General features: G+C 47.7%; 1 protein-coding gene across 1 annotated transcript in view; it reads left to right on the forward strand.

Moving 5' to 3' along the window:
• RNF150 (ring finger protein 150) overlaps window positions 1–7270 on the forward strand; it is a 163229-nt gene extending 155959 nt beyond the window's left edge. Inside the window, exon 7 of the mRNA XM_054562929.1 lies at window positions 323–7270. Within this exon, the coding sequence (XP_054418904.1) occupies window positions 323–441 (119 nt within the window). The 3' untranslated portion in view covers window positions 442–7270. The remainder of the gene's footprint in view (window positions 1–322) is intronic.
• The last annotated feature ends 5139 nt before the right edge of the window (window positions 7271–12409 follow it).

Consider the following 12409-nt stretch of genomic DNA (forward strand, 5'->3'; position numbering starts at 1 on the left):
ATTATCACGATCAGAAGTCACAGCTGGAGTGGGTTCCAGCCAGGATTGCAGTTTTGTTCTTTTTACATATTTACAAAGGGTCGGGGCTGGGGAGGCTTTGGGGCCAAGTGTGTAGGAAAGAGAAGGGCTGTTTCCCAGGACAGTCTGCCTTCCCCAGACCGACAGGTGGGAAGGAGAGGGGTGCACCCCGGGCAGGTGGGAGGGGTGCGTGGAGCTCTGGCCTCGGTTCCCCATCCCCTTTATTGGACAGCCAGGGAAAGCGGCATCACTTACAGGAGGTTTGGCAGTTTCCTTGACCCCTGAACTCTGCTCTCCCTCACAGGTGAACCGGAGCCAGCTGTAAGCAGTGATTCGGACATCTCGCTCATTATGGCGATGGAGGTTGGACTCTCTGATGTAGAACTTTCCACTGACCAAGACTGCGAAGAGGTGAAGTCGTGAAATGGCGACCATAGAAAATAGAGATGGTTGGACCCAAGGGGAAGGAAGGGAGGAGCGCCCCGTGGCTTGGACCAGGCACCCAGGCCTCCAGAACACCTCGGCGTCTGCAGGGCGCTCCACTCACAAACGGTCATGAAAAGCAATATCCAAAGTCAAGCTGATCAGGATGCAGTTCTCCGTCTCTCTACAACAGTCCACGGCCTTGGCAGGTTGAAAGTCAAAAGCTGATTTTCCCTCCCATGTCCTTGTAGACACACACTTGAGAAGCTCCTAAAACAGACTGGAAGGACACGTTTAGGGCTTCTTAGTTTTCATTTCAAGTTTTTTCCCGGTCTTGTTTCCTTGTTTTGGAATTATTGTTTGATGTCTTTGGCGGTTTCTTTTTAAAGACCATGTCTAGTTTCCTTTAGGTTCACTCCTCTGTTTTTCCTTTGATTCACTCCAGCTTTTTCCGAGAGCTGTGTTTAGAAGCGCGCGTTCCTGCTGTGACCGCTGTGTGCGTTCCGTCTCTGAGACCTGGACCTCTCAGCATGAAGTGTGCATGGCTTTGGGAAGTGCCTCGCACCCCAACACAGCCGAAGGCCCGCTTTCACTAAGAATCTCAATTCTTTTCAATGGATCTTTAGAATCCCAGCTGCCAGAGACCCCAACACTAAGCTGTGAATCCGCTGAGGCCACTGCTCCTTAGTGTCCGCAGCATCACCGCGGTGGCCTCTTGCCTGGCGCTGTGGAGGGCCCGCGTGACGTGAGAAGGAAGCTCTCGGAGGCACTTTAGTTTGTCTGGGTCTTACCGTCTTTGGCTGAAATTCTGAACTCAGAGGTCCCCTCCAGGGCATAAAGGTCATTCTCTGTGGCTGTAGGGCTTGTAGCTGGAATTACAAGCTTAGCTTTAAGACCAGATATGATGGATTGTTCCTGAAAGCAAAACATCGGTTGTACTTAGCTTCCCCAAGACTGGAACAGGATTTGTTACCTCACACAGCTTCTGCAGGAGACGGAGGCCTCAGAAAAGTCAGCTTTGGGTCTCCGCCGCCCCCACCCCAATGCAGGCTCTACCTTAATTCCAACACACTCCTGTCTCCCCTCACCAGACCTCGAGGAAGGACTTAGGTGAATCCTTTGCAGGTTGCTTCCCAAGGCTCCCTGAGTGGGTCCGGATACCAGGTGAGAAGGGCGGCGTGACTTGATGAAGGATTTGGTCTAAACGGTGCAGGAGGGGAAGTGGCTAAGGCCAGTTTCTCCTGACTGAGAGAGAAACAGAGAAAGGAAGAGGTATCCAATGAATACTACGCGCCACCACTGTTTTGAAACTGTTTATGTTTGTATTCTTTTTTTGTAACCATGACAGAGATGTGCTATTTTTTCAGTGGGCAATTTTGTAATACGTGTATTTAGACTCTCCCAGACAGAGATGACTAAGGAAGTGAACCGTTTCTCTGGACAACCAAGGATCACTTCGCCCCCTGGAGGAGGCTGCCCTGGGGGTTGATAGGAGAGGATGCTTCCCTCCCTGAGTTCTCTGCCCGTTTCATGAGGCTTTGCCCCCCACCTCCTTACACTAATACTCACCCCAAAACAGAGTTTGGTTCCGCCATAAAACCTCGCTGCCGGCCGAAGCGCGGAGTACCTGCCAAGGGACACTGCTCGGTGTGCCCTTGTCACCACCTTTGACCATTTCCCCTCTGATGCTTTCTAAGTAGGCAGCAAGGCAAGGAAAATGATCGCCACCTTCAAAAATGTCCCCGCCAGGGAGCAATGAAGAACAGCGCTGGCCCAAGAGTCAGGATGCCCAGAGGAGGCACGTGCTTGCTGGGCCTCTGCTTGTCCGTCTGTAAAGCGGAGGCATTTATCAAGACAGTACCCACGGCCCCTTCTGGCCCAGCACCACCAGGGAGCCCTTTGCAGGGAGATCTGCGTTTTGCAGGACGGCACGTAGCCGACTTTCCACCTTGGGGAGGCAGAATTGCTGGACGTGTAACACGCAGTAGCAGCTGTTGAGATCGGGCGCTCCTGTGTTGCTGAGAATGAGTATCTCAGGGACTGAAGTTTTAAGCCCAAGTAGGAGTAGGAGTTGTTTGGCTTTACCTTGTTTTCAATCCGCTGTTAGTGACTAAGTTTGCCATCTCTGGACACCCTCCACTCCTGGTGTCTAGTGGGCAGTTCTAAAGCTCAAGCTGTTTCTTTTCTCAGTCAGCTTAGACCTGCAACACCTACCCCTCCTTCAGTCAGCTCAGCCCAAAACAGATTTTGGTATTAAGTCAAATGGAATTAGAAGGATAATTCAACAGCAAAAGCAATTGGCATTGTATTCCATGCCCAGAGAGAACAGGCCTGCGGGAGTGCAGAGTCCTCTGCCTGATGAGCATTCTCCCTCCGAGCCGGTGGCTGGGGCAGCAGGAGTGGATTGCATGTGGCCGCTGCAGTCTCTAGACGATGCTGCGGAGATGTTGAGGGACCCAGGAAGCTCAGTCGAGGCCGTGGACCTGAACCCCTGAGTCTGTGAGGTTCTCTACTCACCAAAGGTCTGTTTCTGGAAGACTCTCCTGGGACTTTGGTAGAAAAAAAAATTTTAACCGGCATGAAAGAGTGCAAAAGAAATTGAAACAGCCCCTCCTCCCCCCACAGCGTTCCTCTCCACCTCTCACCAAAGCCCTGGGGACCCCCTGATTCAGGGAGGGTGTCTGAAGATTGGGGAACCCTCTAGAAGAGTATGCAAACTTGACGTATATTTACTGATGTGCATTTCTCTGTCATGCATGTAGACCAGCACTGCCCAATAGAAATGTAATGCCAGTCACATGTGTAGCTTTAAGTTTCCTACCGGCCACCGTAAAAAAAGTCAACAAGTCAACACGTGAAAATAATGTAATAATATCTTTATTTGATCCAATATTATCATTTCAACATGTGAGTCATGTGAAGAGTGTGAATGAAATACTTTGCATTCTTTTTGGTACTTAGCTCTCTAAAGCCATTGCGTATTTTACACTCACAGAACATCTCGATTTGGGCACTAACAATTGGACAGTACAGGTCTCTAGCTTCTCCAATACCCTCGCAAGGTTCCCTGACCCTTATAAAGAAAAAAGGTTAAAACCTAATTACCTCCCCCAGAGAACTAGGCTCCACCCAAGTTGCCTAATTAGAGGCTCAGAGGTCCATTTGTGTTGTATTGGATAAATGTTCAGGCCACCCCTGCTGAAATTTCTGCTTAAACTCCCTAACCACACCACTGAGGGCCAATAACATTTACTGTTATTTCTCTGATCAGTTGTTTTTTAGAAGGTCATGCAAACCGTGTTGATGTGGTGCTCAAACCAGAGTCTATCCCTCACTTCTATGGCAAATCCTTAGGCTGATCCATGGCACTCAAGAGCCAAAGAGAATTCCAGACGGTAGTCATCCAACTTGACCTCAACCCGCAGCTGTCCTCCTTCCTGCTTGGCAGGAGGTCTTTTCCCAGGCCTGGTGCCCCCTGGGGCCTTGGAAGGGAAAAGTAGGAAGTTTCATTATGACGCCAAATACCAGACTTTGTATGGCCTGGCTGAGAAAAAGCCTTTGGGGCTTGTGACCCTCCAGCCATCCCTTGGTGAATTATAACTGCCTGGCAACAGCCCAACTCTTAATTGAAATCAGAATTCCTTCTCCCACCCTGAGGCCTGGGCTAGAAAAGGAGCATTTTCATTCCCTCAAAATAATGTAGAGTCGCCTCTAGGAATCGCTACCTCCTGTGTGGCTGGTCCCTTTGGGAGGAACTGAGCCCTGATCATGAATACAGCCCCTGAATCTTGATGGAGTGTCCAGAGTTTGTCACCCCTGCGATGTCCACTGCACCATCTAGGCAGGAAGAGTGGACAGTTTGAGAAGGTAGAAAGTTAAGAGTGGCAAAGGCACCAACCTGTCCTGATGTCCCCGAGTAAGCATGGTAACCTCAGAGGCAAGTCTCTGTCCAAAGAGGTTTGTTTTGTCTTGTTTCCGGCATTTCCCTCATTCCAGTGGAAATGTCTCAGGACATTCATGGTTCTGGGTTCAGGCATATGAAAAACCGTGGTGCTCGGTGGCTATTTCGGTTAGTGTCCTGACCTCCCCATGACCACCATGCTTTTAGAGTCAAAAATGCTGACAGATAAACTAACATAGGATTCTTTCTTATGTATGAGTTTTGATCGGATGAAAATTCTTGCAGAGCATACAAAGTAAGTGGCCTCACCTTGACCGAACACAAAGAAATCCCATTAAATCAGAATTCTTTCAACAAATCTGGCCTATAGAGTCACACACCCTTTGTGGAGCGAGGAGCCAGGGCGATTTCCAGTAGCATTTTTGTATGTTCTCACTTAGATTTCTTCCCTTTTCTGTCTCCAAGTCTGGCTTTCTCCAGTCACCCATCTCTTCCTTTGTGCACGCACCCACACACATTCTTCTCCCATCTTTCAGGGCAAAGCCTTGGTGGATCTATAGAGTTATCCATGTGACCGCTGTTGTTAGTGTTGGTGTCTTCTTATTTCATGGCAACCTCTGTATTTGCACTTCAGATGATAATACCCAGTTTACGCTAATGGCAGGCTCCTCTGTAAAGGAACTAGCCCCGTTTTCACTTCTCGTATCTGATTGTATTGCAGATCATCTATAGCTATTTCTTCCCCGCCCCTCCCCACCCCCGCTCCCAAGGCGTCCTTGCCAGAAAAGTCTCCTAGGGAAATCATAGCAAGGAAACAACTCCAGAATGCTGTCTAGATTTATTATCTTCCTCCTCCTGCATCTGTGACCTTCCTAGCTCACTACAGGCCCCAAAGGCAGGAGTTCTTAGAAAAATGTGTGGGCTGTACCATATGCGACGGCCACTCATGCTTCTTAACATTGTAGCACGAGGGCTGGCTCTTCGATAAGTGATCTGAGAGGCCACTTCTTCCTTAAGACTGAAAAAGAGATACAAAGAAACCACCCTTCTAAGGTGAGGGACAGCTGGTTCCTCGGTCACTGCTCTGTGTCCCAGAAGTCCTTCATCCAAGGTGTTGCAAGGCCAGGACTGAGGAGTGCATGCGGTGAAGGCCATTGAAGGGCGGTATGAATATTGCCCTGCAGGGGTCCAGAAGAGAAGATGGCAGGATGGGAACATGGATGTTCTTCCCGAGTAAATGCTCATGCCCCGGGTTTACAGCTGACCTGGTTGTGCGTGCGTGTGTGTGTGTGAAGGAGTTAAACACTCATGATTGCAGAGAAGGTTTGGATTGCCTAGAAACTACATTCATTTTGAGAAGCAGCAAAGAGTTCTCATCACTTACCTCTTCTCTCTTCCCACTTTCTTCCCCATTGCACAACTCCAGGCCTTTTGTAATAGGGAAAATTGTTTGTAAAGATCCTGGGGTTGGTAGCCACACTCTTCCATGCTGAGTCTTTGACAGCACTAGGTTAGCATCCCAAAACTAAAGAAGAGATTCCAGATCCTAGATGTGGACCCTTAATTATCAAACCCTTTAATTCCAAAACCTGCTTGTTCTGCAACCTGCCAAGGTCGTTCATATCTCTCAGAACTACGCCTGCCTCAAGTGCTTCATCAGGTGACTTTTGTCAGGAATCTCAGTAATGCAAGACCATCTCATCTTTGTTACTGTTGATGTTAGCACGTACTATGGGGCCATTAGCTCTGTGCACCCCCCCCCATTAATATTTGTTGATGAGATGATAAGGCAAGAACATATAATCTTAAAAGGCCTGCAGGTCTGAATGGAGCACAGGAGAAAAATCTGTGGAGAAATCAGCTTAACCTGAATTACCCATAGTCCTTGCTGGGCGGTAAGTCTGTGGTCTTACCATCCTTACTGAAGCAGAGGGCTTGGAGAAGCAGGGAAAACGTGGGGACCATGTATGCTCTAGAAACCAAAGACAGATCGCCATCCAATGGACATGTTTCTTCCATGGACCAGCTAAATTTTCTCCTGATGCTCTTGTAAATAAAAGTGAAGGTGCTTGCCCAGTCGAAGGGAACTGACATTTTCAGGGGGTTTCTCTTACAGGCTGGTGTTTGACCTTACTAAACCCAGAAATTTAAAAAACAAACAAACAAACAAACAAAAAAGTCTCGTGGCCTTAGTACCTCAGCATCTTTAAAGTCAAGTGGTTACTCTCCTTCTCCTTCAAAAATTTTAGGCAAATCTAGCGCTTTATTCAACTCAGAATATTATTCTCTTGGAGAATGAGATGGTTTTCAATAGCCAAAGAGTTTTCATGTATCAGAGCTAGTTAATGAATATCCCACTCTTTTGAAGAAAATACCAAACCTTTGCCTGTGCTAATAATAGGTAGAGTGGCTGAAGAAGGACTACTAACTAACATAGGAACTTTGGAGCCTGCGAGTGTCGGCATCCAGGAGACTGACTGGTCCGTAGGGTATTATTGCAAGGCGGCAGGGCGCCCTCTGCTGCAGAATCATTATTCTTTCCGCCAGTTAATTTGACTAGAGTCACAATTTCATCAGCTAGGTATTTGCCTGTCACTACCTGGTTCCCTCAGTAGCTGAGAATTTGGTTTATCAAAAGAGGAAAGAATGGCACAAAGCCTGAGAAGTTGAAAGAGAACCCCATGTCACTGCCAGCAGCCCTTTCTTCTGCAAACGCTGACCCGTATTGTTGTCTTTGTAAAAAGATGCCTTTGGCTGGAATGTTTGTGCAGAGTCATAAGGCAAAGACCTGACTGTTTTATCACTTCTCTCAACTTGATTCTTGTCAAACAAAGGAAATCAATAAACAGACTTCTTTCCTATGAATGTAGATGGTGTGAAATACTGACGTGTTTTGTACATGTCTGTAATAATATATTTACTTCTTGCTTTCATATTAGTAATCTGGAATGGTTGTACCATTTTGTAATTAGAAAGAGAGGTATGGGGTGGGGGAGGGGCGGGCAGGCTGTTATTTTTATAGCGGGGTGGTCAGTATAATCTAGAAAACTTGAAGTAACTTTGTATTTGTGAAAAGTTACATTCCAGTCATTTCCTGAAAAAGTAATGGGTCTTGTTCTTTAAAGTCATAATGAGCTGGGAGAATGCTCATTCTCCTTCCCAGGGCAGCCTTCCCAGAACACTGGTTCCGGTGGAAGTAACGCCTGCTTGAGTGTGGTTGGTAGGGTAATAATATGGGTGTAATAATTTATAGTTTTAATTTGAACATGTCACCTAAAATGTCATATGGTGTGCTTGAGCGTGATGTTGTTATGTTACAGAAGTACATGCTTATGATTTTGTAATAAAAGATTTCATAATAAAAAAGGGGCGTTATTTGTGCTGGACCCTGTGTGTGTGACAGCCCGTTCTGTCGACTGCAGACCATGACCAGCAATTGCCAGTTCAATAATGTGAAGAGGAAGGACCCGATGTATTTTAATCCCTCTGTACATAACACATGACTTCCACTGAAAAAGACATCTGCGACCAAGAAAGAATTGAGCATTATGAACCATTATGAAATAGTCGGACGTGACATCATAAATCAGTCTCTAGTAGCGCCCTACTAGCAAGGAAAAAAAATCCAATGGATTTATTGTCCCTTTCTCAACATGACTTGTGTGCTTTTGTTGTAAAACGAACGCTGTCACAGGTGAAATTTGACATGGCTTCCCGGTGAGGTCCTCTGGCCTGGCTGCAGATCGTGACCGTGTGGCCCACGGGGACAGCCTTCCCCACCCACTGCACATTCACATCGTGAGGCTGTGCGTCCCTAATGTATTTGCCACATGACTCAAAATCAACAAAGTTATTCCTGGTGGCATTTGCATGGGTAAATTTTAATTTGGACTTTGGTTTAGCTCTTAATTGCTGAAAAACTTAGTAATGGATGTTGTAGCCATTTTACCCAATGATCATCTTCTGTACAAAGTCACAGGTACAGTTAAATGATTCGCGAAGGCAGTGTAGTTTTTGTTTTTCTGTATAAATCTCTTTTCTTCTTCCCCACCTCAAGTACCTACCTTATTCCTTCCAAAGCACTTTATATCTTGAAATACAAAGAAGTTTTTAAGAAGCGATCTTTAAAGGGATTTGTCTTCTGTTAGGAGACATGGACTTTCTTTCGCTTGATCCTATTCTCTGTGTGCTTGGAGAGTCTGAACAGTTTGTCTCATACTGGGAGTGACGAAATGTTAAGGATGAGAGTCGGCAACATTCAAACATATACCACATGGCTATTTTTGTTATATAGAAGACTATCATGTAAATAAGTGCCATCGTGTTCTTACGTACTGGTTTAAAAAAAAAAAATGCAACTCTAATGATTTGAAAAGGATTGTGAATTCCAGGATATTTCACTGCAAAATTTTGTTGGGTTTTGTTTTTTAATAAAATGGAACCAGACGCTTGTGTTTGAGTTGTCCATATTTTCTCACTGTGTTGCCTCCTCGTCACTTCCAGAGAGGGCCCCATGGATTTTAAAACCTTGATATTTAACATGACATCCTGATTATGGTTAAAAAAAAAAGAGAGAGAGAGAGAGATTTGAACAACTTCATTATTTCTCTCAGGTAAGTCAAGTACTGAGCGCCTGTCTTCCTTGTAGTTCTGTTCCTCTCAGTGATGATTGAAAGCTTCTGAACAATGCAGAAGAGGAATGGGAGCTGAGTTAGCTTGAGGTGCCGTCCAGCGGGGACTGGGCACCATTGTCTGAGCCGCCTAGGGCAGGTGGCCGTAGGCAGGCTTCCACCGTGGGGCCCCCAAAAGGGCGGGGGTGGCCCGGTCCTTTTTAATATTCACTTGTGCGTCTCTGAAGGTTTTAAACAGCAGTTCTTTTAAGTCAACAAGGAAAGGAAATGGGAAAGGTAGGAGCTGCCCATGTGGGAAGGAAGGAAAGGAGAGGCCTCCTATTTATTATCACGCCCTTGAAACTGCCAGGCCCCACGCTGTGGCCCTTCCAAGGTTGCAACACAAGCCCCTTAGGAGCGGGGGCTGGACACTCCAAGTGCAGCTCAGCCCGATGAAGCCTGAAGCCTGCCTTCCACCTGGCCAGGCGCCCTGGCAGGGCGGCGCGGGCCACGCAACCTGCTGCAGGCACTCAAACTGTATTGAGTGCAGTGGCCCCCTGAGCCCTTTGCTACCCAAACGGGGAACTGCTGTGACGACAGGAAGGAAACAGGAGTGCCCAGAGGCTTTGCTCTCAGGCCCAGTCTGCGCTTAGTGTGCAGGTAGGAAGCTACTCTGCAGGGATTGTTTGTAATGAGAATGGTTGTGCCACATTAGAAGGCACTTTGAACTCGTCTGTTTCCAACACCGTGATTTCTCTCTGCCCAGACGCCTGTTGTCTGCAATGCAGCTGACATCTGAGGCGGGGCCCCTAGATACAGCACAGAGTCCCAAGGTCAACTCGGCTGGAATAAGGCTCCAGACAATAAACAGCAGCTATTAAAAACTTTTGAAAAGGCTTTTGTGAAGTCACGGATACAACTTTGCATTACTCAGCTTTTCTGAAGCGGGTTGATGATGGAAGGTCATTTTTTAAGGGTCATATTTTTCAGCACTGCATTGGGCAGGACCACGTGCGTGCAACGTGTTGGTGGTCCAAATAGAAAGAAGCTGCTACACCTGGCGTCCCCCCTCCCCATCTCACATACCCCCCAGGCCGGCTTGTCCCTCTCTGGTCCCTGTGCCACCGCTGTCAGGGAGGGGTCAGCCCGATGCCCGCTGCTCCTGGCATGGAGGTGCCCCAGGCAACAAGCCCCGGGGCACTGCTCAGAGACACACGTGTGCCAGAGAGCACCAGGCGGCCACGTGGCTTACTGTCACACTTTCTCCAGGAAGGAGAGGCCCTGGCCTCCTGGACAGTCCACTCTGGGCTTTTGTCTTGAAAAGTCATGCAGCGCCGTTTATCCTTTTAAGGGCGAAAATGGGAAACTCCACACAGCTTTGTAACAAGCCACTAGGCCAGCTTTGCAGCCAGTTCTTAGTCTGTTTACACCTCTCTTTGGCGTACTAGGAGCTAAGCCACTATTCAGAATGCGCAAAAATGTGTTTGGTCTTTTCCAAATCTCACAATTCCTTCTAAGCCTGTGTTAGCATCCTGACCCCTCTCCTTGCCCAGATTGGGGAATGGTGCCGGTGAGGGGGGATGTGGGTTATTTTCACTCCATGATGATGACCATACATAGAAGAGTGAGAGTACCAACTCAGGAAAAATTCAGGTGACAATTTATGAGATTGTCTAGAGCAATTGTTCCATCACCCTTAGTGATCCAAGCACAGAAAATTAGTTTACCTCTTATTTCATCACGCCCGTTGGTACCGAGTCTCCCTCAAGTCTCACTGTGATTGTTCTTAGCTGTGAGAAGAGTAAGGGACAGCGACCTTTCCTTCCAAGGCCAGGGGAGCCCTCTGCTCCCCGTGAGTGCGCCTCCCCTCGCTGGGCCGCTGTCATAGCACCCTGGGCAGGGCAGGAGGGCGCCAGGTCCCAGCCAGCGGAACCTGTCCTGGCCGGCGCACTCGGAGGTAGAAACTCAACGTCCAAGTCCCTCTGACCCTTCTGTTTGGGAAGACATTCCCGCCCTGACCCCATGGGAACACCCAGAAGGCCTGGCCATGGTGGCGACACCCCCAGCCTCGGCACCCCCTCCATGCCCCCCTTATCTAACATTCCTGCCTCCTTTTTTCTCCTGGTACTTTACTCAGCAGGGCAGAAAGCAGAACCAGCTCTCACCACCAGCAACTGCCTTTGGTTGCCATGCGAGCTGTATACACAACACAGCTGCCGCTGATATTATAGATCTAATGGGAGCCAAGGCTCTCAGATCTCTAAGGGAAAAAAAAAAAAACAACATAATTCAGAGCTTTGGAAATGGCATCAGCATCTATAAATAAATGTGAGAGCAGAGAAGTCAATCGGAGAATGTAAGAATACAATGGAGTTAGGCCTGAGAATAAGATCCCATCGCTATGGCTCCAGGTCTGAGGTTAAACCAGCAAAATTCTCAGTAAATCTAATAACGCACAGACTTTCGTTTACAGGATAGAAAATTATAAAGTGGTCTGTTTGCCTCTTATCACTTTCCTTTTCCCTCTATTTTATTCCTTTGTTTGAAATGCAGAGGAAGAGGAAAGGGAGAGTGTTGATTAGGGCCAGGCTTAGGGCTGGAACTTGGGTTTCCGGACCCACTGCCAGAGGCCTTTGGGCTGCGCCGTAATCCTTGCACACGTGGAGGCAGCGCCAGCCTGCTCCAAACCTTCAGGAATAGAAAGCAAGAAAAACTGAAAGTTAGACTTTATTGTAGTGATGGGAAGGTTATTGTACAGTCAGGAAATATTCCCTGAACACAAACCATTCTAACCTGCAGATTAGGATGGAGGCAAGCACTGCATGTTAAGAAGGTACAAACATACACATCTGCATACACCCACACTCGTTCCCTCTCACACATGCCATCCCTACCACAACCACACATACAACCACAAGCACACACCCCCACATACAACCACCACCACTACCCACACGGTGAGTCCCCAGGAAAAGCGGTCTCGTTGTAACTGTGCAAGAGAGTTCATGGCACTAAGATCCCAGTGGGAGTTATTACTTGCTAGACTCCCTCCTTCAAAAAAAAAAATGAGCTATTATTTTGCGCTATCCAAACCTGACTCCTGGGCCGCAGCCCATCCTTCTTCTGGCCCCGGCTCTGGCTCAGAGGCTGGCTTGGCAGGAAGTACAGAGGGAGAACGCCTTTGTCCTCCGTTAGGGAGGGCTTGGATGTCAGAGAGACCCCCAACTACAGAAAACACGGGGCTTGAATACCACCATTCTCCCCAGAGAAGTAGCTTGGCTGGTGGGAAAGTAAGAGAAATTCTTGGGAGGCAGAAACTCTAAGAAAGGACCACCCAGCAGAGAAGAGGACCACAAGGAAGGGAGTTAACCTTTGGTGTGTGAGCTGATCCCCAAAGGTCCAGGATCCAAAGTGTGGTTTGTTTTTTTTCTGTAAAGAGCCAGATCATAAATATTTT

This window comes from Pteronotus mesoamericanus, unplaced genomic scaffold (genome assembly GCF_021234165.1).
Source record: "Pteronotus mesoamericanus isolate MK-2021 breed Mesoamerican mustached bat unplaced genomic scaffold, CSHL_Meso_final contig_163, whole genome shotgun sequence".
NCBI lineage: Eukaryota > Metazoa > Chordata > Mammalia > Chiroptera > Mormoopidae > Pteronotus > Pteronotus mesoamericanus.